This window comes from Ischnura elegans, assembly GCF_921293095.1.
Source record: "Ischnura elegans chromosome 13 unlocalized genomic scaffold, ioIscEleg1.1 SUPER_13_unloc_3, whole genome shotgun sequence".
NCBI lineage: Eukaryota > Metazoa > Arthropoda > Insecta > Odonata > Coenagrionidae > Ischnura > Ischnura elegans.
In genome coordinates, this window is record NW_025791659.1 from 6,780,963 (window position 1) to 6,808,699 (window position 27,737).

A 27,737-nucleotide genomic window follows, 5' to 3' on the forward strand; every position below is an offset into this window, starting at 1 on the left:
ATTTGTTTCACTCAGTACCCTGATGCACTCTCATATCTGTTAACCTCTTTAGATTAATGTTTTTCTTCTGTATGAGTAAAAACGAACTAAACTTTGTTTAAATCCACGAATTTATTTAAGCGGTACTACTAGTTTCAGCGCAGCAGCATCATCCTCATGGTACAAAGGTGGTACAAGCAATCAAACATCCTTATATATCATGTGGTATCTATGAGGGAGGAAGAAGGTGGTTGGGAAATCTGAAGTAGGTGATTGGGTGGGTGGTGAGAGTTGGAGAGGGGCTTGATTAATACAAAGTAATGGAAGGTTGTCCGTGAAAGAATTATTAAAGTTGAGTCTGTAACTATCGTTTTTTTCTTCTCTTTTACATCCTTGAAAGCCTACCCAATGAAACAAATTCAGGACTGCATTGCCCATTCCCCTGTCCACCTGTGCAGGCAATATTTTCTTTGTCAGGCCATCAACTCCCAGGAAGTGGCCAACTTATTTGTCCCTTCTTCCTTTTATGGGTTTCAGAAGGCCCGTTTTTTTTCTTCCATTCTCCATATCACTCTCTCATTACTTTCTCAGTTCATGTGATTTATCGTCGTAATTCTTGTGAAGACGTTTGAGATAAGTAAAGAGTAATATTGTTAAATTATTATCTTATTAGTATAAAGTATATTAAAGGCATGTTTTTTTCTTCCATTCTCCATATCACTTTCTCATTACTTTCTCAGTTCATGTGATTTATCATCATACTTCTTGTGAAGACGTTTGAGATTTGTAAAGAGTAATATTATTAAATTATTATCTAATTAGTATAAAGTATATTAAAGGCATGTTTTTTTCTTCCATTCTCCATATCACTTTCTCATTACTTTCTCAGTTCATGTGATTTATCATCATACTTCTTGTGAAGACGTTTGAGATTTGTAAAGAGTAATATTATTAAATTATTATCTTATTAGTATAAAGTATATTAGAGAGTATATTACATGATAAGGAATATCATCAAAAATTAAAGTATTCATTAGTATATGCCATCAGAAACATTTAAGACATTTTTTCGGATCTAATGACAGCTTGGTTTATTTAATAATTACCATTATGCTTGTGCTTAGAAAATACAAAAACGACTCCTTCCATCATGTTCTTTAGGAATTACTAAGTATATCCATATTACAAAAATATCATTTAATACAGAAATGCAATGTTCTTTCATGGTCTTGTAAGTTTAAATGATGGAAGAAAAGACATGGATTTAATTGTCTGTGTGAAATAATTAATAATGGGAAGGGTGGATAAATACTGTAGGAGTTGAACTTCTAGCAAGGAGTCACAAAAAACTTATTGGTGCCCTCTTTTCACCATTTCTGAGTGGTCTCAGTTACCAGAGGAGGATTTACTATTATGTTTAAACGGGTAATTTTTGTTGTTTTGCCTTTACTGAGTGACACCCAACATTCGCTTCTAGTTTCATGTGAAAAAGGAGGACGAAGACCGCTTTGGCGAAGAGAGTTATCCCGTGATGCACACGACGGATCCAGCTGGAACTTTGAGTGATATCTCATACCCATTGGCAACTGGTGACTATGTGAGTGTACTCTTGCCTTGTTAACCCCTTAGCTGCAGGAGCTTGCCTTGTTAACCACTTATCTGGGAGGGCAAAATTTTGCTGTCACTGTGTGTGGGACATGAGTGGGGAAGATATTTTTCCGTCGACCCCAGGCGTGTGTCTAGCAGGTGGTGGACCCTAGTATTCCGGGACTGCCCACCCTACCCCCCGACGACAGACCATGAATATAATATGCCCTTGGTAATTACGCAGGGGCAGAAGACCCCCTTCCCTCCCATGCAGAGGAGGCAAGAAATCAGGTCACTTGCCGAGGTACCCATAATGGTCACATAAACGCGTCAAACATTGTTTCCTCGTCAGCATAGAAAAATATCATACTAAATTTGCTGCATAGCTGTAAGTGATTCTTACAGAAAAATGTTACGCAGGCCCGAGGGCCACATATGTTGGCCATTCAAGTATAAGAAAGAGAAACCAATGCGTTCAAATAAGTTTCCCCGACTAATGTACAACAGCAAGATAAATAAATTCCTAGGAAATGCAAGGATTCGTTGGAATGGTTTTCATCGTGAATGCACCGCGGAAAGCAGGGAGCTCTTTCTCTCTCGGATAAGGGATAATCCGAGTAGTGCTCCCGGTGGTGAGGGTATCCAGTCCTCGAAATATGCCTTTGTGCTCTATGCCACTAGGTTGGGCCGAGTTCAAGTAACCGTGGAAAAGACGGCAATAAAATCTTAAGACAAAGGCTGCCAGTGGCAAGAAATTCTATACCCTTTTTCCGAACTGATGGTGGCTGGGTGGAAAATAGCAAGTAGCCAATCAGAAGCGTTGGCCCTTCCACCTCTCCCTTCTCCTCCATCCCCTTCCCTTTTCCCCTCCATCCGGCCGACCGGCGTTGCCAGCCTTGGGAATAACGGTACTTTCGGGGGCGGCGGAAGGTTCTCAGACGAACGCTGTGCGGTCTCCACAGTTTTGATTTGGCAACACTGCGAGCTGGAGAGCGATCAGCACTGCGCAGAGTTCGGAGAGAGACTGCGGGCTCCTACACACTTTCTACTGTCGCTCTTCTGTAATTGGCTAGGAGAGTGGGTGGGTTTCGAGCACGCTCACGGTCAGCCGCCGTCAGTTCAGAAAAAAAGTATAGGTTTGGCTGAGTTCAAGCAACCGCGGAAAGGACGGCCACAAAATCTTAAGGAAAGGCTGCCAGTGGTAAGAAAATCTGGTCAAACGTTGAAAAATGCTTTTCCCGCACTCACCATGCAGACCTTTCATAAACGTTCCCGCAGCCTAAGGGTTAATCGCAGTTTTGCCATGATGCAGATTCACTGCTTTGTAGAATATATATACCCGACACTACTCTCATGGAGACATGGCGAGAGTTATGTGTGGAATCTGAATGCCTATGTTATATTCTGAAACTATATAGGTAATGTAGAAAAAGGATCATGGATGTCTACCACCTACAGTCCGGCCGCCGAGAGTTGTCCGTTGACAGTTAGAAAGGGTAGGGGGCAAGGTTGCCTGGTAAGAAAGGGAATCGCCCACATCGCATGTAAATAAAAGGGTTCCGCGAAGAAAGCAGCCGGAAGGGACGATGAGTGTGAAGAGTCCAAAGGAAGAATCCTTTGTTTTGGAGATTCGCAGAAAGAGTTGTTTTGCTGGTTCAGGCTTATTTCAGTGCTCCATAAGAATGTGACAACGTTGTATGACTAGGCAAGGGTGAGAGGTGCATTTGGGGGACAGCAATTGGTTGCAAACCATGTTCTCCGCCACTCCTTTTAAAGTGCCATCGGACAACTCTCGCCGGCTGGACTGCTGGTCCAGGTTCGAGACACATTTGCATGTAAAGGTTTCGCGCACCGTGACTTACCTTGAGTAATCGCTTTCTCTCAACTACTTCGATGGCTGCTGTGTGGTCACCGCCTCCAGTTTCTTATGCAGCTTGTGTCCTGGGTTCGAGTCCCAAAGTAGACTAATTTTTTTTCTCTTTTACAATTTTAGAAGTCACTGTTACATGTCATCCCCTTTGGTTTGATATAGTTTCTGGGCGATTTTTTTTGTTTTCATAATAGTTTATGGATTTTAAATGGAACTCTGAATCGTGAACTCCACACTACTTTCCCATGTTTAGTAAGCATAGTGCTTTATCAGCCCCAGAAAAACTTATTTGAAGGTCCTCAGTACTTAGGACTCCTGGGGTATGGGTTCCCTTAATTTAAAGAACTAAATTTTAGCATGTGAATATAAACATCATTTTGAGACTAGGAAAACATAACTTTTCTCAATTCCAAAAAATAATGGCCCGCCAATAGTTAAGTATACTGTGGTTTTGACAGTGGTAATGATTACATGTTGTTTTGTTTGCCCAGAGATTTATTTTGCTGACTCTGATGTGTCACTTTCCTAAAAGATTCTCTCGTTTCAAAATTATGCCATTACTTTTTCCAGTAAGGGAATTACAACTTGGGTTGTAGGTAGATAGTACTTAGATAGCAGGTTGGTAAAATTATGAGTTCCTTAAGCTTCTGTGTGTATTGCTGAACTTCCTACTAAAAATGGAATTGATATATGCTGTATTCATACTTGGAAATTCCTCATGCATTTTTAGAATATTGAGTTGATGATATCAAGTGGTCTTTGCATTTCTCTAGGGTTTTATCAATGTGATAGGAAACACTAGAAGAAGGCCGAGTTGGAGCCATTACCTATGAACACTAATTCTTATATGGTACAGTAGGGAAGAAAATACATCAATTGCAGAATTATTTCATAAGTATGATGTTACAATGTAGACATAATAATTTAAGGACTGCTTCCAAGTTAACATAAATGGAAAAAATAATACTAATGAAAAATTTTTACTTTACTTGGGGCAGCCACTTCATTGGGGCAGATCTTGAAGAACAAAACCCAATGGAGGAATATCCCAGAGTATTATCCGCTTAATTGGTACAGCATGCCGCTTTATTGGGCCATGAGTCGGCGACATAGACTATACTCGCGACGAAATTAAAATTTTTTGTTTTCAGAATATTATTTTTTTATGTTTTCCTCCTTTGATTTACTCTTATTTTTCGCAAATGTTCCTATTCTTGCCTTATTTTGAAAGCTCTTGATGTTACAGTATCCGCAAGAGGATAGGACTTTTCTTTAATGGGGCTTAGTAAAAGGCACTCATTCAGCATCGCCCGTGGCTGTGAAAAATATTATTAACAAAAATGTTATAGTTCTTAAAAGTGATAATATATTAACTAAACTCGCTGATTTATTAATCAAATTAATAGTTTAATAGACTTATGTTGCATTATAAATATTCTTTAGTCTTCTTTCTACCTTTTCAAAGTTTTTATGCCCATATACTAGGGAGTTCGCCTAATCGGGGCAGCCACTTAATTGGGGCAAAGTGCACAAGTCCCGATATGTCCCAATTAACCGGAATCTACTGTATAACATTTCTGAGGAATTCCAAATTTTGATATAACGTGGTTTATATATTAGTTTTGGTCAATCTTTTCCTAGAAGGTTCTGAGTCCGCTGCTCATGCATGATTTGTTTCTTCATGGTTACTTCCAGTCTACGTCAGACGAGGATGGGGAGCCAATTGAGAGTTTGACAATTGCCCATAAGTCTACTGCAGCGGCGTTTGGTGAGTACTCTCAACCCTATCGAGACGGCAGAGTTTTCGTCTTAGCATGACTACTGTACTGAGCCCCAAGAGACTACTTTCTCGTGGCCGTTCTGATGCTGTAATCACAACCTTTAACGGAAAAATGATGCATAAGAATGCTGGCAAAACAATCACCTGAATGCATTTTCTGCGAATCACACAATTAACTATCATAAAGACTCATCACTTAAACTCATACTAGATACTAGAGATGGGTCAAAAAGAACCGAACTGCCAAAACGAACTGTTCACTGAAATGAACCGGTTCGAAAATGAACCGTTCTCTAAAACACCCTGTTCACTGATCATGTCGGCACTGCACAATTGCGGCGTACTCGGTACAGTAGGTATGATCATCAAGAGGCATTTTGAACTGCAGCTTACTCGAGCAAGTGCGTTGTGGGTACAACAGATGGCGGTTACGAGGGAGGCCATCCAAGGCCGCCGAAGTGCGTCGTAGGCGACCGAGCCCCTCCCCTTCTTTCTTTACTATTCCCCTCCGATAGCCACTGAACGGTTCGTTCCAACTAATATTTGAACTGATATTTAAAATATCAGTTCTTTCGAACCGTTCGAAATATTAGATCAAATATTAGTTTCCTCGGGGCGTTCAGTTGGGATATCGCGTTCATTTTGATTTCGTATTTTGAACATTTGTGGATCTGTGGATGCATCTCCAAAAATATTGTTTAAAACGCGATTCATGAACTTAGGAAACGATTGAACTCATGATTGTGGAACATTTTTTTCGGTCCCTTTACCATGTTGATATTTGGACTTAAGTTGATATTTGGATATTTGTTTTTGGCGCCTACGATGAAATTTTTTAATGTGGATGCATCTCCAAAAATATTGTTTAAAACGCGATTCATGAACTTAGGAAACGATTGAACTCATGATCGTGGAACATTTTTTTCGGTCCCCTTACCAATATGATCTTTGGACTTAGCTTTTGGCGCCTACGATGAAATTTTAATTTTTTAAGTGCGCTGTATTGTGCAATGTGGATGCATCTCCAAAAATGTGGTTTAAAACACGATTCATGAACTTAAGAAACAATTAAAGTCTTTGGACTTAGTTTTTTCAGGTGCATCATCTAACTAGGAGTTTAATCGTTTCTTAAGTTCATGAATCGCGTTTTAAACAAAATTTTTGGAGATGCATCCACATTTCACATCACATCGCACTTAAAAAATTTCATCGTAGGCGCCAAAAACTAAGTCTATAACTAAAAAAGAGTATATGATGACAATATAAAATGTGTACATTGTATCCACTATTTATGTTTTTCTTTGGTTGGTCGTACAGATATTTACTTTTAACTGGATCCAATTTTACAGATCCAATTCCCTCGCCGCATTTTGTAAGGAAAAACAGAATATGTAGGCGAAAATATCGGCACGGGGGTAGCACAGTGCCATAAAACGACCACCCTTGTCGGCAGGCCTTTAAACTGGTACCGCGGAGTGAATACCATGGAACGCCAGCTGATGGCTCGTGCCTAGAAGGAGAGTTTGTTTGTCAACAAAAGGAGCACGTTTCCTCCCCTCCGCAATACTTTGTAGCAAAGGATAGCAACTGCACTGAGGCGGCGTGTCAGAAAGGTGGGTGGAGAGACGTGAGTGGGGGTCTCGGTCCTTCCGAGTTGAGCAATAGGAGAGCTTTCGTCATTCGGGTCCCAAACAATAACAAGGACCCCACTAACGCCCCTGAACCAACCCCTCGGGGAAGAGGAGTCAAGTTTGCAAGTCCACTTTAACCAAACAGTGTATATCAAACTTTACAGTGCGTTTGTTGAAATCTGTTTTCCGCAAGACTCGGTATACCATTGCATCCATCCCTTGGGGTTATGTTCCTCCGCAAGAGTGTTCATAGACATTTTGGCCTCAGTAAAAGTTTCACTGAGTCAGGATGAGTAAAAGACAACGCGCTAGTGATTTGTGGTGCTATTTTTCTAATTTAGGCAAAGCTTTAAGAAAAGCTAAGTGCGATTTATGCAGGAAAGAGTTGAGCTATGCTGGGACTATTTCTAACTTGAAGAGACACCTTGATATGAAACATCCTACTGTGCATGTGAATATTTCAAGGGCAAAACAGAGCCGATCTACCTTAGCACCTTCGGCGAGACAACCGTCTTTATCTGTGCACGAAGAACAAGATAATGAGGGTTCTCCAGAAGAAGCACCTACCACTGAAGTACCTTCAACTAGTGTGGCACCATTGAAATCATCAGCCTCGGCATCCAGCCAAGAAAAACAAGGTAACGGCTCCACTTTAAGTTTTGTCCAGCCTACTATTTCATCTTACATCGGAAGTCAAAAATTGGAACTGGCCAAAAGAAGAAAATTAATGACGCCTTGCTGAAATTATTTTATTACGACTTTCAGCCATATTCTGCTGTCGAAGACAGGGGATTTTTGGACTTTGTTGCTGCTCTCAACCCAGCGTATGCACTACCTGCCAGAAAGACAATAACGAATGCACTTATACCGGCTTCTTTCGAAAAGTGTGTTAATGCAGTGAAATTGAAGCTTCGGAGTGTTGAAAGCATTTGCATTACAACCGATGGTTGGACTTCTAAAAGCAACGAAGCATATGTGGCAGTTACCGCACATTTTATCGATAGTAACTTTTTCCTCCAGTCGGTACTTTTAGGATGTGGATCGAACGGAACGCAGCACAAGAGCAGTAATATAGCTGAAGAAGTGCGGAAAATAACAGAAAAGTTTTCTCTTTCAGAAAAAGCATGGGTTGTTGTGACGGATAATGCTGCCAACATGAAAAAAGCAGTTGTAAAAGAACTCAGGTGGAACCATATAGGTTGCTTTGCTCACACGTTGAATTTGATTGTTCAAGATGCATTGAATGGGGTGACTTCTTTAGTGGAGAAAGTAAAAGCAATCGTCGCATACTTCAAACGAAGCCCAACGGCGATGGAGAGTTTATTGGAAATGCAACGAAACTCCGGAAGCCCTAATCCCAAAAAGTTAAAGCAACAAATAATTACTCGCTGGAATTCTACGTTTTATATGCTGGAAAGGTTTGTTGACGTAAAGAATGCCATTAAAGCGACTGTAGCGATTATCAACAAGGAGTTACCAGTTTTAAAAGAAGAGGAATGGGAAACTTGTGCCCAATTATTGAATGTTTTAAAGCCATTTGAGGGAGTGACCAAACAGATAAGCGGAGAGAAATATGTCACCAGGAGTCAAATGATACTCCTTACCCACGGACTTTCATCCATTTGTCAGAAGATGCTACGCAATGAACTCATTCCGTCACAAGTAAAAAGTGTAATTGAAGAAATTAATGCTGGAATTGAAAAGAGGCTCAAGAAGTTGGAACAAAACAGTGTTATTTCTGTGTCCACATTTTTAGATCCCAGATTTAAACTACATGTGTTTTTAGATGAGGCAGAAGCAGCAAAAACTAAAGAAAGTGTAATTTCCCTTGTCCGAGATTTAATCGAAAAAAGTGATCCTGCATCAGGGTTAGCAAGAGAAGAAGCGGATTGCATGGAAATGCCTTCTACTAGTCGCGAAAGTTACGACATATTTGAAGAATTTGACAAAAAAATGGCAGCCAGCCGGCCTCAAGGTGTGTTTATCAAATATATACATCTAGCCACACACGCGAATGCATGCACACAAATATGAGTAGCAAATAAGTATTTTACCCTCAATTTCACAGTGGCCGATATAAGATCACGGGCAGTTGCAGGAGTGGAAAGATATATTAGAGATGACCCCCTTCCCCGCCTGAGCGACCCGTTGGAGTGGTGGCGGCAGCGGCAAGTTTTATATCCAAACTTATCACGTTTGGTAAAATCAAAGTTCAATGTGCTAGCCACATCAGTGCCTTGTGAGCGCATATTTTCTAAAGCAGGTGCAGTCGTTAGTGATCGACGAACTCGTCTGGACTCAAAACATGTAGAACAGCTATTGTTTCTGAACTCAAATGCACCACTAATGCATGTTCGACATGCATTTAATACATTCAGTATATTCTTATATATTTATCTCATTTTTAGGATTTCATCTTCTGTATTGTCACTACTATGTTTGATTTTTGTATCTGAAAACATTGGCATGCTTGTAATAGCCTATTAACTTCACAGTGGCATTATAACGACATGTATTTAAGAAAAAGTATGGCAATAATTGTATTTGATTTTATATTGTAAAATGTCGTTTTTAATGCTTGTTAATAGAATTTCACCTTTTCCACCTTTATATTTATAGAGTGAAATTAAATATTAAATCACAAGTTAATGAGTTAATTGTTGATATTACTTTTGTTGAATATGATCCCCTCTATCCATCGTTAAACTAGGAGGTAGTTTAGTAACTTCAAATACTCGTGGGCTATTCAGTAGGAAAATCGAATATTGGAACACGTGAGGATACTCTGTTTATCTCCGTTAGTCCGCTTGTTTCTCTCTATATAGAAACATTTTCGCAGGCCAAATTTTACTAAAGGTACAAAGTTTTTAATTTGGTTTTATCTGTTTTATAACATCAAGCACAATTTTCCATCTTATCATAGGCTTCGAGTAACTTTCTTTGCAGGCACAGGCTGTAACGAGGAGAAAAAATTGATATCTTACCGACGAGTCTAAAAGAGAGATTTACAAATGATCTGTATACTCAAAATATTTATATAGAATCGTTAGCTGTGCAAAAGTCAAAGTTTCTTATAAAAGGAGCATTTTAAAACTTTTCTGGCGCTAGATATGCGAATAACATCTGGCACTGACTTGATATGTAAATATTAATTCTGGCTTATTCTAAAGTGGACAGCAGATATGTTCTTGTGCGTGGATAACCAAGTAAAGGCTCGGGGCAGAACTTGCTCGAAATTACCATAACACTCTCCACAAACCTTACGATACCACATTAAGCTTTCATGTACTCTAAACGCATGATAAACAATATTTTCTACCGAATGACCCTACCTGTTCACTATGAACCGATATTTTGAACTGTTCTTTTTACTGAACAGGATCAAAGTGAACGGTTCATAAAAATGAACAGTTTAACCCACCTCTACTAGATACTAAACAATATTGCCCAATGTCTAATATTTGACGAAAAGTCATTTCATTCAAATTGTAAAACGTGAATAACTGAGATATTTTACTCAAGAGAAAAAACTCAGAAAGCTTCTCTACGAGTATTACCTGCATGGGTAACATCGATTACAAGGTTGATTGTCACAACATTTAACACTACAACACACTCAATACACTGAACTGAATGCAATGGCTAAGATGGCCGATGTCCAAGCACCTCCAAGCCAATAATAATTAGTCACGTGTCCTTGGTTAACCCTTATTCGTTAAGAAGGGTCTCACGGAACCTTTTTCGACCCCTCCCCGCTGGGACTCCGTATTATCTTGGGCTCCGAGAGTAGTTGTGCTACCTCCTTTCCGGATTTACGACCATACCTGCGGCATTGGTTCGCGTCAACTTATGTATTGCTTATATGTATTTAGAATATGAGTAATTGTTGCTTCAACGTAAATTGCAGACTGAATTGAATTCCTCATTTTTTTCTGAGCATTGTCAAATTAAAAGAAGTTCTTGGATCAATATTAATGCATGTAATGCAGCAACAATCTCCATGTTGATGTTTATACAGAACTCGAGACATAAGATAATATTTATTGTAGAATTTCGTCTAAAAATTGTAAACAGCTCAAAAGACAAGGAATTCAATTCTTAATTTTTTATTTCTTGAGAAAAGAACGAATATTTATTTAAAAAACTGGATAAACTGGATAAGCAATGCATGACCCTTTTATAACCCCTCTTAGCGGTCCCTTACTGTCTGAGGGGTCAGGGTACCTGCTCCCGAATTCCAAGGGTAAAGCCTAAATCCCGCAGTGATGGGTCCCGAAACAAAGACGTCGTACACCCGTGATGGTCATAAAGGGAGAGAGGTAGAAAACGTAAATATATGACTTTCGTTCTAATGGTCAGGAAAATCTCAGAGGGAAATGTACGGCTTTCGTCTCCCGGGTCTAGAAACGTCCACACGAATATTTACGTCTTTAGTGGGGAAAACGTAAAGGGCTTGCAAGTAACTCTGTACATGGAGGGATTAATAATGTTAATAATTGCATACGATGTGTATGTTAATGCTTTTATTTGGCCAACTTTTACTGTGACTGGAATACTGATTGAGAATAGGGTGGTTTCCTATTATTTTTTTATTGCCTAAATCGAAAGATTATTACTCCTGGAGTACGTATTTCACGCTTTTAGATTTTTAAATGATGATATCTTTTTTTCGCGATTAAATGAAAAGTGAAAATTTTTAAGCACGCGAAAACGTGATGGCTCTCCGTGTGACGTATTTCTGGTTCCCGCTGCCGCCCTGTGAGGTGACCTTGAGGCGAGGCTTTGCGCTGATACGACGCAGGCTGCTAGCGGGTAGCCGAGTACCCTGCTGGCTGGTAGCGCTTGGCTTAAATAAGGATTATTAATACCTTATCAAATGAAGAAAACTTTCCGACCTGAGCCAGTTTTAATAAGTGATTATTAAGGCATGTTTCCCTGAGCTCTGTGCCTCATGCATGCATTGGTAACCTCAGACGATGTATAACTCCTATTTTCTCGTATAGAAACTAGGTCCCTGTGACGTCACGTGGAGTGGCATCGCATGGGCGCCAATCTAGCCCTTTTCAAATCAGGATAAAAATGGACCATTGCCATTTGTCTAAACCGGTATTTCTAAAACGAAATATTTTGTATGTTATGAATACACTAATGGTGGGTAACGAATCGCAATCAATGCCTTTCGTTTTCTTTGATGAAGGAAACTACCCTATTTGACAGTGGACCATCAGCCCACAGTTGAAGCAATGGGTGAGTGATTTCAAGAGCTACAAATAGCTGTATGTGGATAAAGCTCAGATCACTTTCAGATTGGACAGCTTTTTGCCGTTCATGGCACGGGCCGTGAAAATCAGGCTGCATTCAGCCGAGACGACTCTGGATTTCAGTGTGCCGTGCCATGAACGGTTCAAATGCCAATTGGATGGGGAAGTAATTTTGACTTACTTTTTTTCTACTCATCTATATCGTAAAAATCCTCTTAAAAATACAGAAAAATGTGATTAAATTTAGTAGCTTTCATAGTTAAGGGAAATGGCCCACATGGCATCCATATTTCTGGAGTAGTGGATTAAATCAAAGGTCAGTTAATCACTTAATTAATTAAGGATCAAAGGAAAAAATGGGAAGTGTCCAATATTAATGCAAAGTGAAATAGAAAAATCTCAAATCCTTCTTCACGAAACTATTTGAGCGAGATAAAGGAAATTTCACGAAGGTCATTTGGCAATTATAGGAATTTCTTGTCACCTGTTTTTCTGCTAGCAAAGTCAAATGGACTTTCCTTTTATTCGATTTTTCTCTAATAACTTTTTATTAAATACTGTGTGAGACTGAAACTCTTACTGAAAATTACAAATAAGGTATTACATCATGTAAAAGTTAAAGTAAAGGAATTCAACGATAACAGTGGAAGTTAAGATCGGTACAAGTGTAAGCTCGATGGATGCTTTTAGAAACTAAAGTGTTAAGTTTGGGAAAATTAAAACTATATGAAATTACACAATTATGGGACAGTAAAATATCTAATGCTCGTATAAATTGTAATTGAAGGTAATCATTACTTAAGAAGATATATCGTTATTTATTCATATCGATAATTGCAGCTTTATTCCATGTGATTGAACATAGCTGTTAGATAAAATCATTCCCCTTGACCGGGATTCGAACTCGGATCCCCCGATTTCCGGTCGAGTGCTTTAGCCAGTTAAGCTACCGAGGCGTCATTCTTCCCTGTGGATATTTTCGGACAATACTGGACAAGATGTAACTGCACTGCTGAGCATATGATGCCACAAGCAGTCCAAATCGTGCGCACGGCGCCACAGCCGGAGAGCAGGCCCAGGCATGGAACACAAAGAGGTGTTCGCTCGTGACTAATTTTAAAGTATACCGGGACTAGCCGCGGTGATAACTTACATGGGAGTCACCCGCAATGCACAATCGTGCGAAAGATCCACAGAGAAAAAATCATTCGCCTTGACCGGGATTCGAACCCGGATTTTTTCTCTGTGGATCTTTCGCACGATTGTGCATTGCGGGTGACTCCCATGTAAGTTATCACCGCGGCTAGTCCCGGTATACTTTAAAAATAGCTGTTAGATATTTTCAGAGTATTACCTGGTTAGTAATATGAGTATTTGGTTATATTTATGCCTTCGTGCCAATCTTGGTTTTCATTTCATGTCATTTGAATAGTTATGGGAGTGAAACTCATATGGAGAGTTAATATTAGGGCATTTAAAGAAAAAAATTTAAAGCTAAATAATCCACTTTGCCCTGGAGCAAGTGTCGCACTTTCAGTACTTAGGATGCGATATAACATATGACGAGGAAAAAGGTATTATAAATAAGGTTAACACATTTCAGAGAATATGTGGCACTATTAGAAGAACTCTAAAGAACAAAACAAGAAAAGAAACACAAATAAAATTTTACAAAGTGATGGCAGTCCCTGCTGTACTCTACGGATCAGAATGTTGGGTACCAAAGAAGAAGGAATTAAGGCAGATAGAATCGTCTGAAATGAAATTTTTAAGATCAATAAAAGGCTGCACAATATTGGATAAAGTAAGAAACACTCAAACAAGAGATGAACCGAGTGTCCAAGCAGTCACTGACAAACTTAAAGACTACAAAAATAGGTGGAAGGAACATTTATTTCGAATGCCAAATGAAAGAATTCCAAAACAAGCAATGGAATATCAACCATTTGGCAAGAGAAGTATAGGAAAACCAAGGAAAAGATGGTGATGTGGAGCCGGAACAGGCTTAGTAGCCTAATCCTGGAAGGAAGAAGAAGAAGATAATCCACTTTACACAAATGAAGTTCTGATAAATACAATCATTCATTCGAAAACCGAAATAAGCAGTCGCCAGCGATATTATTGTTGATGCGGAAATTAAACATTATACTTTGTTTACTCGGACAACAATGGATCCGTGCTACGTATCATGTTCAACGACGCATGGGTTTTACCAGTAATGATGTTTCCTAGCCACACTTCCGTGCTTATTAAATTTAATTCCATTTTAGAGTTTAAACTGCATCTTACGAATCAAAATCTTCTACACTGGAGAGCACTTGCCAGTATCAAAAAGTTGTATTGTTGTTTCAAAGTCGCTTTCACTTCCACTGCATGGTCAAAATTGAACGCTTGCCTGAGCGTAGAGGTAGCGTCAATGGAGAGTTCCACGCGTTCCGTGTGGCTTCATTGACTCTCGGTTCACTCTGCGAGATTCCTGAGCCCCAAGCATGCTTCCCTAACTCCTTCGCGGGAGTGCACGTAGGGTACCTCTCAGCACTGTTCACGCTTTCCAAATAGGGTAGTTTCCTTCATCAAAGAAAACGAAAGGCATTGGTGGCGATTTGTTACCCACCATTAGTGTGTTCATAATGTACAAATTATTTTGTTTTAGAAATCCCAATTTAGACGAATGGCAAGGGTCAAATTTTAACCTCATTTGAAAAAGGCCAGAATGGCGTCCATGCGATTCCACTCCGCATGACGTCACAGGGACCTAGTTTCTACACGAGAGGATAGGAGTTTTACATCGTCTGAGGTTACCAATGCATGCATGAGGCTCAAAGCTCAGGGAAACATGTCTTAATAATCACCTGTTAAAACTGGCTAAGGTCGGAAAGTTTTCTTCATTTGATAAGGTATTAATAAACCTTTTTTTACGCCAAGCGCTACCAGCCAGCAAGGTACTCAGCTACCTGCTAGCATCCTGCGTCGTATCAGCACTCAGAGCCTCACCCCAAGGTCACCTCACACGCTGACAGCTGGAACGAGAAATACGTCACACGGACTTTTCCCATCATTCCTACTTAGCCGTCGCATTTTCGCGCGCTTGAAAATTTTCACTTTTCATTTAATTGCAAAAAATAGATATCGTCATATAAAAATCTAAAAGCGTGAAATACGTACTCCAGGAGTAATAATCTTTCGTTTTAGGCAATAAAAAAATAATGGGAAACCACCCTATTGGTCGTTTTGCATTGTTGCTATGAAGTAATACGTTACATAAATAAACAGTTATTCGGGACGGAACAACAATAGAGTGCACATTGCATTGAATTCAAAGTGTTATTTAACTCTTTTATTTTAATTAAGTGTTTAAAACTCCCCTAAGAACTGTTAAGTACATATTAGGAGAATGTATTCAAAACAGTACATATTTGCTTTCCTTGTGCAGTATGGCTTTCGACCTAATCTTTCCTTTGCCGAGATTCGCCATATTCATTAACCGCATAATTAGTTGTACACCTTGGCAGTGGTGTACTGCACCAGATCTGCATACAATAGTGTGCAAACTGCAGAAGAGGACAGGCATGGGGCTATTTCCCTCCCAGTAGGTGTCTTTGGGGAGGAAGACACAAAAAAGATTATGGTGCACCCTAGGAAAGAAGGGTCGATTCATTTCTCGTTGACCTTCTTCACGATTGCCGATGGTATTTATCCGTGAAATTAACCTCAACTTCAACATGTGATATTGTGTTTACTTAGTTCTCAATATTGGCTTTTATATGGAACGGCCAGTTTAATGCATATGATGAGATTTAAAAGTGACCAAAAGCCGAATGGAAAGGTGAAGTCGGCTAAGGGTTGGCGGTAAGGCCCCTAGCGGGGGTAAAAAGTCTTGTTGCTGATTGGCCACGTAATCGGCCGCCGCGAGGGAGCACCACGCCCTCCCCCCACTATTTAAACACATAGTGTTATTTATCGAATTCCAGGATTTTCGATTTGATTTTTCTTGCTGGAAAATCAAATCGAAATACATCAAGTGGAATGTCCGTCATTGCTAAATGCGACCTCTATAGTAAGGATTATATCCTTATATTTTTATTAATCTTGCAGAAGAGGAAACTGAAATAAAACGATTTTAGTATGTCCCCATTTACTTTACATTGAAAATAATTGTCGACATAGAATGAAAATTATGGTTGCCATGTAGCCTTAAATATAACGAAAAAATTGTATTACCAATCAGGTACTACCCTGAAAATTTCGGACAGTTACGGTCAATATCAAAGGAGATAATGAGACCTATCCATATAAATTCATATCAATATATCTTCATAAATAATCATTACTCATCAAAATAATTAACATGCATGTATTGTAAGTTGCTGTCTTAGCAAATTTTCAAAACTTTTATCCCCGTAACTATGTAAATAAGTCTGAAGAAGGGCTATATCGAATGCACACTTGGATCGATAATAGCGTCTACTCTAATTATTCGATCCACTTGATTTAACTTTTGTCTGATTCAGCACATTAGCAGTAGTATTGTATTTGACTTTCGTATTCGCACCTTGCTTAACAAAAAAGTTATTATCGAATAAAGCGTATCCAAGGAGATTGGTATCGATATACCTCTCACATGAATCGATCTGGTGGAATGGCCATCATTGCAAAAGTTGACATTTTTAAATATAGTTTTACCCTGAAAATTTCATTCCTCTGGCTTGAACGGTTGCCAAGTAATTCCAGATTGTGTGCTCCACAAAATAATGGCGACAATGATTTTTCATGTGCAGGAAATTTTACGGAATTTTACTTTGAATTAACCTGGAGGGTTACGGGAAAATCAGGGTAGATCGTGAGGCTACGAAGTTCCCCCAACGGTTTTTCCAGAAGATTACAAATATTCGTATGCCAAAGACACAAGGCCGAAAGCCGAAATTGAATAACAATGGAAAATCGAAAATAGCTTATTCCTCGGAATTCTTTCGACTCTTGAGTATTCCAAGATAGTGAAAAAATCAAACAAAAATGTAGTATCTTGCGATTCAAGGAATTTGTCCTACGATTATTGCAAGTTGGTGAAAAAAATTCCAAAGATATAGGCATATGAAATAAGTAAATTTATAAGCATAGGAAATTTAAAAAAAAAATCATAAAAAATACTTTCTATCAAAATATCGCAATGGCAACTTTTGGAAATAAATTTTGAGTGTGCTGTGTGGGATCATTTGCTTGAAACTGGCGTAGAACATGCTATGGCGCAAAGTTCAGTGCGATTCTTTTGCTCGAGAGAACGAAAATTCGCTATTATGTGTTATAGAAATGCATTAATGGTTAAATAAAATGCCTTAAATCTGTTTATAGAAATGAAACTTTAAAGTGGATATTCTAATGAGCTTTAAAAATAATCATTCTATTTTCCGTTTCGCTAAAACTGCATTTTTGGGATTGTTTCAAACTGCGGCAAGTTTATCTTCACTACGTACCAGGAATCTGGTACGTACAATAAAATATTAAATTATAAGTCCAGCGCAAAATTTGTTTGTACTAGCGTGTTGTTGACGTAATAAATGGTTTTCCTTCTATCTGAAAATAACATCTTTGAGAATTCTGGATCTGCCCTTAGAATTTTGCATTGCATGCAGGCGTGTTACTTTTGGTCGGGTGTCTGACTCACCATTTATGCTGCATTAAGTATTGAAATAGAAGAAGTTAAGTATGAGCGGTATCAACTGTTTGTTAACCCAGACATTGTCTTTCCAGTGACGAATGCAGAAAAGGCTGCAGTATTGCTCAGCCATGTGGAGAATCTGCAGCCGAGGGACATGCATCCCATGGTATGGTCCTGAGGTGGTCCTACTCAACCTACTTTTTTGTATTTTAAATCATTTTAGTTAAGTACGTGAAGTAGTACTTATGTTGCTTCAAATGTCAGTCCTGCTTTTTGATTTCCTCTGTTTCCTATAGGCTCTTGATGCTATAATGATATATTGTTTTTGGTAAATTGTTCAGGGAAAACTTTTGTCTTGCAATTGCCATGTGCTTTCTGTTGCCATAGAGATGCGAAACCATTTCATTCATCAAAATTCTTAATTTTTGATGGTGTTATTAATATAGATTTTTTTACTATTGTAAGCGTAGAACATGTAAGCTGTCCATTATACAATGCCTATTAACACGTTGCGTACCGGGGTATTTAAATTCCTAGGAACGCCGATTTGGAAATATGTGCCTCTTAGGGCGTAATGGCTTTGGTTTAAACATGGTTAAAAAGCTAATGTTTAGAATATAACTTTACCCAATCAAACGTTATGATGCATCAATTCATTATCAATAACTAACAACAACTGAAAACGTACTAACGAATATGTATGGTACAATTTAAAATTGCTTAGGTTGACGCACCTTAATGACGAGAATCTTTGTCATCAGTCCAGAATGTTCGGGAAAAAGATGAGGAGAATGGAATACTATATACCAACTACCTCTTATTTACATAGCAAAATTCAAGCTAAATCCATGTCATGATAGCAGATTAATAGCTTCTCGATATGTAAAACTCAACATATAATTTTATCCACAATGATAAGACACCCCCACTGACCAAGGTTACAACACACCATGTCATCGGTCCGGAACGTTCGGGAAAAAAATGACGAGAATTCTCGTCATCTGTACCCAACGTGTTAATGTAATTTCATTATGCATAACATCTATAAGTATGGAGCTATGACTACTTCCTAAGGTTGCTTCTGGTTCTTCATTTCGATAGGTACCTGTGTACCATGGCTTCCATGTAATGATAAGGAAAATTGATAAAATAGAGTGCCTCTCTAGGGCAAAAAACAACCCTGGGAGATTGCAGCGGCTCCTGCTGGAGAAGATAAAGGGGAGGGAGTATATAAAAACACATTGCGCAAGGGGGCAAAGAGCAACAACAGGTGGACTTCCTGCGGCTGATGCAGATGTATTAAGTGCAGTGCAGTGTGAGTCGATGAAATTAATTCTTTTAATTGGATGCACTATACTTAATAGTTCTATTTTTTGGCTGTTTAGTTAAGATGGATACCTATGTGCAAAGATATCACAATCAATTTAGTGGCACAAGTTGTTTGACTTAAACTACGTATTGTAGTTAAATTAACCATCATTTCGTATAAGAACTGCAGTGAGTTTGCAAACTGCCATCTTGCCTAAACTGGCATCCTGCTATTTCTGATTATTCACGTGCACCGTATTTGTCTGAAAATAGTGCCCCCTTTTTTCCAAAAATGCCCGTGGTAAGAGTAAAGAGGAGACCATATTCAAACCCATTTTTTTCTTTTTGCCTGGAATTCTAGCATCAAAATTAGGTGGGGGACTATATTTGGATAAATACGATGTTTGCCATTACCAACGTATTACTGCCTGAAACATTGATTTGTGTGCTGATGTATTTTGAGACTCTGATTTGTGTTCTCACAAATTGGTCCTCCTGGTCCAGTGCTAAATAAGAGGTTCATTGTTGCTGCTTTTTATAGGGTTGTAACTTTGCCCATTGTCACATGTTTTTGTAAGGAATCTAATGTATTTGTTGTAGCTAATATATATATTTTTTCTTAATGTATTACAGTGTACACAGAATCACTCTTCAAGGGACAAAAGGTGCCGTCTATCGAAAAGACATTTAACCAAATGTCAGGAAATATAAGGAAGCTAGACCGGTACCATGAAGGGAAGTACCGGTATGCCAGAAAGCAGAAGAAAAATAAGTATGTAGTTTTGCAGTCAATAAAGAACCTTCTAGAATGCTGTTCAACATTATTGTCAAATGAGAGTTGGGTAATAATTCTTCGTTACTTGTTCCAGGAATGTTGGAGATGAAAATCTGAGGCAATTGCACAAGTATGGAGAAATGAGCACTCCGCTTAGTGAAGCATTTGCATACACACACGGGAAAAACCATATTCATGCAAGGATTGTGAAAAGACTTCCTCAAGAAAGAGCTTCTTAGTGAGGCATTTGCATACGCACTCGGTAGAAAAACCATATTCATGCAACGATTGTGAAAAGACTTTCTCGACGAAGACCCACTTACAAGGAAACATCGCCAAAGTGATGTTCAGCATCTGGATACTGATATAATTTTCTGAAACTGTATAGGTAAGGTAGAAAAAACATCACGGCTTTCTTCCACATAGGCCCAGGTTCGATAGGTATTCGCTTGTAAAGACTTTACGCAACATGACACCCCTTGAGTAATCGCCGTGGTAAGGCAAAATTTGGAGTTTCGTTTAAAATCCATAAATTGATATTATATTTAAAAAATCGCGAAGTAACTAAATAAAACGAATGGGGATAAAATGTAATAGTGATTTCAAAAATTAGAAGAGAGAAAAACGCGGCCGTAGTTAACCCTTTCGCGCCGGACCTTCGTTGAAGGAAATTCTTCCTCAATACGAGTCTCTTGAAAGCTTTCTTTACTCCTCTGTACGAAGCCTTTCCGCGTCGACTAAAGGCAGTGGGTCCCTCCCGAAACATTTTTGGACCCAACTCGGTGGGGCGCCGATCCTTTTCCTCGGCCTCTGTCCCAGACCCTAGAGGGATTAAAAGCCCCTTCCTAGCACGAGTCCGCGGTCAACTAGCTAAAATATTAACGCAGAATACATGCAAATACTTGTTGTTCGTATCGATTTTTTTAAATTCAAAATGAATTTCGTGTTTTTTTCTGAGCGTGCAGAAATTTTAAACGAAGTTCTAACGTTTATATAGACGGATTTAGTATATTTACTAGTTGTTCTATAACTCTGTTGATATTAACGTTAGAATTTCGTTTGAAATTTCCATGTGGTCAGCAAAAAAAGATGAATTCGTTTCTAGCATAGGATTTCAAATGTAAGCAACAAATATTTTTTTGAAAACACACTGCAAATAACAGTAGTTGACCGCGTGGAGAGGATAGGAAAGGGTCGACCTGAGCGGCCGATGATGGGACTGGGCTTGCGCTAAGGCGGATCGTGAGGGGCGACCGCGTCCGTGGGTCTATTGTGTCCGACACGGTCACTTTTTTCGACCTGTGCCGCACAGGCGCGGCATTCGTTGGTTAGGGTAAAAACATTCAGGACGCACTGGTGTGGCATTCGTAGTTGAGGAAAAAAAATCCTCACCGCACAGGTGAGGGATTCGGCGCGAAAGGGTTAAGAGGTAGCGATTGCTCAAGGGACATCATGCTGCGCAAAATATTTACGAGCGAATATCTCTCGAACCCGGGCCTATGTGGAAGAAAGCCTTGACACCTTTTCTACCTTACCTATATAGTTTCAGATAATAACATCCGCATGCAGATCCCGAACATCACCTTGGCGATGCCTCCTTGTTGGTGACACATTTGCATACAAACACAGGGGAGAAGCCTAGTTCATGCAATTAATGCGAAAAGTCTTTCTCTACAAAGGGCATTTTTGTTGGACGTGAACGTACGCTCACGGGATAAGCCCTTATTTGTGTGACGAATTTTGGAAGTCTTTTTCGACCAAGAGCCTCACGGCACAGATGAGTGTACAAAAACCCGAGAGGATCCTATGTTCTGCAACGTTTGCAGCAGGTATGTCACTCATTAGTGTGACATAGTTACACATTCTGATACTCACAGGAGTAATACCTTATAAATGTAACATTTGTTGTAAATATTTTGCTCATGCAATTCACCTTGACAGTCACAACTAACCAACAACGACTAACAAATTAGAGCAGCCATATTCATGCATAGTTTACATTAAGTCTGTCACTGCAAGGAATGGCCTTGACTACCTCATATGTACACATACGGTTGTGAAACATTATTCATGCTGAGTGCACTCATAGTCCTCCTCCATGATTTCTAACCTCAACCGCCACATGCACAGAAAAGTGAGGAACACTATTATGTATTGTATGTTGTATGTTTTGACTCAAATAAGTCACCTTTGTGCACATGACTTGTTTGCTCATGGACGTTATAATTCGTCTAGATATTCCTAATGTTCAAATTCAGCCACACGCAAATCTGTGCTGATGAATATTTTTCGTTTACAAAATGTTTTCATGATGATTATTGAAGAAGAGTGGTAGCAGAAAAGGACACATTCCCAGGCTATCAGATGTGGATCAGAAAACCTGCATGCCAAGTTTTTACTGAAGACATGCCAATAATTATCAGTAAAAGGTGTCTTACTCTAATTCCATTCCTAATTGTCATGCCCTTTATGGTTCTCAATTTTTCTGAAATTAATCATTAATGCTTGCAGCATACTTCCTTGAAATAAAATTGTTATACGTTTGTTGTAAATAATTATTATCTTTGGATAACAATTTAAGTGAGACTGAGTTGCCAATTAAATGAATGAAGTTTGTCATTTTGTTTTTCTTAAGTATTTTATTAATACTACAATATTTCCAATAAAATCTGCTTGAAGATCATTCCGAATAGTGACCTCACCAAACACAAGTGTATACCATTGTTTTACGGCAATGGAAAAAGGCAAACGAACGGCTCCAAAATACGCAGAGTATTTAAAAAAAAGGATCGAAGGCAGAATCAGGAGGGAATATATTTACCGCAAATTCAAGGGTGATATGAAATCTTTCGTTGGCATGTGGTGTCAGGGCGGTGTCCTTTGCGAAGTGGAAAAGGTGGAATCCGGAGACACGATACTGAAATTGAGGATGGAGCCATAGAAGAAAGAATACGATAATACGGGGGGAGTCTTACTGGGGCATCGCCACTTGGAGGGGGGGGGGCCACATGCGCGGAGGGATGGGTTAAACCTTTAAAAAAACCGCCCTTATAATAATAATAATAGAAACAAGTGTATACATGGGGTAGAGACCTTATTCATGTAACGAGTGTGAAAAGTCTTTCTTGAGGATGAGCAACTTAGTTAAACATATACACAGGACAGAAACCTTATTCGTGCACAGTCTGCAGTAAGTCCTTTGCTCAGAGCTATGACCTTGATTACCACATGCATGTAAACACAGAGGAGAAACTATCGATGTAACATTTGTCGCAAGTCTTGCTGTGAGTAGTACCTTTGACCGTCAAATGTGAATGCGCACGGAAGAGAAGATTATTCATGTAATGAATGTAATAAGTCTTTATCTGAAAAGGGCAACTTGGCAAGACACCCATACTCAAGGGAGGGAAACCTTTTAAATGCAACATTGCTGTTGGTCTTCTGCTGAGAGTTGTGATCTTTAGCATATCCCACTTACCCTAGCGGGTATTCCAGACCCTCAGACCCCCCAGTGTTAGTTGTGCCTAAAACCTTGATTCCTGGCTGCTCCCCTGGCAGTGCGGATTGCATTCACTAATTATATTCATGTATGTTTGAATGGAATTAAATAAATCTCCATCATTCCCATTAATGTCCAAAAATCAATATAAAATTAACATCATCACAATATCCACACAATATTACTTTTAGATATTATGCTTTTTCAAAAAGCCAGCACATATCAATATCCTCACAATATCCATGCAATATTACTTCAAGATATAATGCTTATTGGATATTGGTAACCATCGATGTATATTGTATGGATATCTATTGCTACTAGGGATATTTCATCTGCTGGTATTTGGATATTTATTTTTACATCTTCTTTATTGTTGTTTGTCAGTGTCACTCTTAAATATTTAAATTGGTTAGTCTTTTTATTTATAAAATATATTGCTGGTAATTAATTCTCTTGGCCCTCATTTGTGCTAATTTTCATGTAATCTCTTTTTCTTCATTCACCTTTAAACCTACTTTGTTTGTCCCTCTCAATATCATCATTGCTAGGTCTTTTATGTCTTCCTTATTTTCAGTAACTATTGCTACATCATCTGTAAGAGCTGGCAGATTAATCTTCTCTGGCAATGTGTGCAGTTAGTCCTTTGCTCGGAGGAATGGGCTTCTTTCCCACATGCTCACAATCACAAGAGAGAAACCACATTCGTGCAAGGAGTGCGAAAAGTCTTTCTTGAAGAGGTGCCGCACTCGGTGACACTTTTTCGTACACACTCGGAAGAAGCCATGTTCGTGTAACAAATTTGTCAAGTCTTTGTCGACAAAGAGCCTCATAGTAAGGACATGCGTTAACTCACCCAAGAGTGGCCTTATTTCTGCAACAAGTTTTTTACTCATCAGTGTCACCGAATAACACATTTGTACACACGCACCGGACCCTGTAAACACAAGTAGCTGCAGCAGCGCTGCACAGGGGTTTCACAGCTGCAAGTTCGTTTCCGTTTCAATGGAGCGCGGTAACAGCGCTTGTGCAGCGCTCTTTCGCAACGCGCTGGCGAAACATGCAATTGCAGCGCATCAATAGCGCATGCGCAAAGCATGCCTGCAGCACGCTGCTAATGCGAGTTTGTGCAACAATCCTCCGCTACGCGATACGCGATTGTTTACCAGGGTGCTTGGGAAGTTTGCTGAGGCTATGGCGGCCAACGTTGTGGAACTGTTGATCGTCCTTTTTTAACACACGAAAATAAATTAAAGAACAGCCATAACAAGAAACTCAGTGCAGTTATCTTTGTACATTAATAGAGTCCTGTGTATTATGTTTTTATTTTTCTCTCTCAACATATGCGTAAGTAAGTGGTCCGGGGCATCATTTTCAAGACGGTTAACGTGAATATCATGAATTTTGTTAACTATAATTTGCAGTAGCAGAGGATGCGCATGGTCACGATGAAGTTATTTTCACGTCATGAGAAGAGGCGAACTAAATCTTGACGGCAACCTCGTCAACTTGACGTCAACTGAACGTAATTTTGAACTTTTTTTCTGCTTGGGTTGTGGTTCAGGGGAAAAACAAATTCAAATATCCATCCGTTCGGCAAAACATCTTTCATAATTTGTCGCTTCTGTCAGACCTGGAAACATAGCGGGGCTCTAGTCTTATTTTCTCAGTGTCCCTCTTAGAGATATCTATTCTCAATTGTTCAAGCAATCTAAGCCTAGCGCGTAGCCTCCGAGTCTCCAACGGCTCCCAGCCTAATTCGCTTAACATCTGAGTAACGCTGTTTGTACGCCCATTGCGGTTTTTGGCGAACCTCGCAGCCTTCCTTTATTTTGTTCAGTTCGTGGATTAAGTCTTTCTGCGCCGGATCCCTACGCTCGCAGCATATTCAAGGTGCGGTCGGACGAGTGCGAAATAGCAACTTTCTTTTACTTTCTCATCCGAAAATTTTCCCACAAGTCTTGACGAATCCCAATTTTTTCAGGGCTATGCAAAAATATTCCTTATATGTGTTCCCCACGTGAGGTTCGAAGTTATCGTAACTCCCAGGTACTTGATTTTGCCTGTTGCCTTTATGCTAATACCGCCCACAGCATAAACATGGTTAGAGTTGGACGAATTCCGCAAGAAATGTGCCCATGTGCATTTGCTCGGAATAAGTTCGAGTCCCCACTCTTGGCTCCACAAATAATGAACGTTGTTGAAGTCAGATGGTAGAATTTCATAGTCAGAGTGATCACTTATTTCGCGATAGATGACAGCGTCGTCAGCAAATAAACGGATTTTTCTGCTTATGCGGGAGCAGAGATCATTAATGTATATAATGAACAACAGGGGGCCGATTAGGCTTCCTTGTGGAACATCTGATATAACTTTTACAACATCAGAGCCAATTCCGTCAAGAACTACTTTTTGCTCACTATCACTGAGAAAGTCGCGTATCCAGTTTACAACTGTTCCGTTTAATCCACATGACTGTTATTAGGGAGTAACTGTTATGGGATTTGCCGCGCGAAGCCGCTTATTTACACTTGTGCTGCAGGAAAGCGAAGCCGCCTGAAAAGTCTACATGTTTTACCTGGGGTGGTTATTCGAGACTCAAATCACCGATGGCGGCGCTACAGGCGCTGACAATATGGCCGACGCAGCGAGGTTAGGGTTCTGATAATAGCATAGGCGTAGTAGGAGCACAACTCTGTTGTATTAAGTATCGTCGAGGCATCCCGCTGTATCAATTGAAATATGTCGAGGAAGATTTTTCTTGGTTATGAAGAGGTATATAGATACCTAGGGGCAACAGCGAATAGCGGCTGTGCCACGCAGGGAGAGTGTATTTTAAATGAGGGAATTGTTAATTTCCGTTGGTTGCCTTAGCCAGCAAGGCGGTGAATTGAAAGTATTGGCTATTGGTAACGCATAACATATATTACTTACAACGTTATCACAATACTAACAAAATAACACTGGACGGCATGATTATCGGCCCTGACACCATTCCTGCTGCTTCTACTGTAAAATGACCTCCTAAATCCGAATATGAACTCCGTTTTTTCCCATCACCCACCATTTTCGGGAGAGCTCCCCCTCCATTTTTTATCACTTTTCAGTCATTTGGAGGAATTAAATCGATTACTTTAGCATTTAAATTTTTTTCTAAGGGTTTTGAGGGGTGCGAATATGGTAAGGAGGTAGATTCGGGGGGAATAAGTCTCCGTAAATTGTGTGAAAACGCATTAAGAATTATCAATTTTGCCATTTTTTCGCAAATTTTCACGTATTTTTTAAATTTTCCAGCTCCCATTTCACGTCTTCCTCCACCGAATGATAAAAATATATATAAAACAAGAAACAGCAGCAATAATAAAAATATTTTGCTGCATAGCAACAATGATTGAAATTTGTATCAATATCTCGGAAGGTTCACTTTACTACGCTTGCCCTCACAATGCCTCGCCCGCTTAGCCTTGGACGGCAATTCTCTTAGCTTTTGCAGCCAAAAAGGAAAAGTAATACTTCCTTATTCCACGGAAAATATAAGACTAAGATTTTATATTCTCATTTCAGTTAAAAAGTATTCTTTCTCCTTAAGAATGGAGTTGCACAAAGTATCAGCCTCTCTAATCAATTGTGTGTATTGAAGTTGTCGTAATCTTCCCTCGGTATCTCTAGCAATCGCAGTCAACATTTTTCGTTGTTTCGGGCAAGGATGATCCTTTTTTTCCAAGAAGTTAAAATTGTGCAAAACAGTAGAATTTCAGCGTGGAGGTTTTCGGGGTTACATAGATTCATCTCTGCAGACAAATCTGATCGCAAATCAATCTACAGAATCTACGCGGTAGTAACCCCGAAAACCTCCACGCTGAATCCTCACCACACCGCGAAAGCCTACACAAGGATTACAGTAGAGGTTGTTTCACTCCGGCTTTTTCCAAGTGAATGTCAGTATATGGGCTTGAGTTGTGATCATTACCGAGATTAAATGTGTAAAAATCATCCTCATCGCTTCTACTATGTTTGCGTTGAATTGACTCAAGCATCGCAACAATTACCTCTTCTTTTAATTTTTAAAACTGCTTATAAATTTTACTTTGGCGGCCAAGTTGGTGGTCAGGACTAGGATTAAGCTCCAAGTATTTGTTGCACCACTTGTTACAGTAATTTAACCAAATATTTGGTCAAACCACTGTAGCATATGGCACATAGTTTCGCGTAAATGAATGACAATCCCGTAGAAAAGGGCATAAAAATCTTTTCCTGTCAATCAGAACTGAAATTACTTTTTATGGAAGGTAAAGGCTTGTTTTTTTTCTGTAATGAAATGCATTATTGATAGAACTGATGATGCCATGTGACCCAAAAAATGGAGACTGTTTATGGATTCGTCAAAGACA

The 27,737-nt window shown here is 39.3% G+C and overlaps 1 protein-coding gene across 1 annotated transcript in view; it reads left to right on the forward strand.

The window, feature by feature from the left end:
* Nucleotides 1-20,237, forward strand: part of LOC124172804 — a 37,860-nt gene extending 17,623 nt beyond the window's left edge. The window contains exons 5-10 of the mRNA XM_046552290.1: nucleotides 1,457-1,576; nucleotides 5,132-5,204; nucleotides 17,857-17,930; nucleotides 18,866-19,079; nucleotides 19,706-19,844; nucleotides 19,942-20,237. Coding sequence (XP_046408246.1) covers nucleotides 1,457-1,576; nucleotides 5,132-5,204; nucleotides 17,857-17,930; nucleotides 18,866-19,079; nucleotides 19,706-19,844; nucleotides 19,942-20,086 — 765 coding nt within the window. The 3' untranslated portion in view covers nucleotides 20,087-20,237. The remainder of the gene's footprint in view (nucleotides 1-1,456; nucleotides 1,577-5,131; nucleotides 5,205-17,856; nucleotides 17,931-18,865; nucleotides 19,080-19,705; nucleotides 19,845-19,941) is intronic.
* Nucleotides 20,238-27,737: the final 7,500 nt, after the last annotated feature.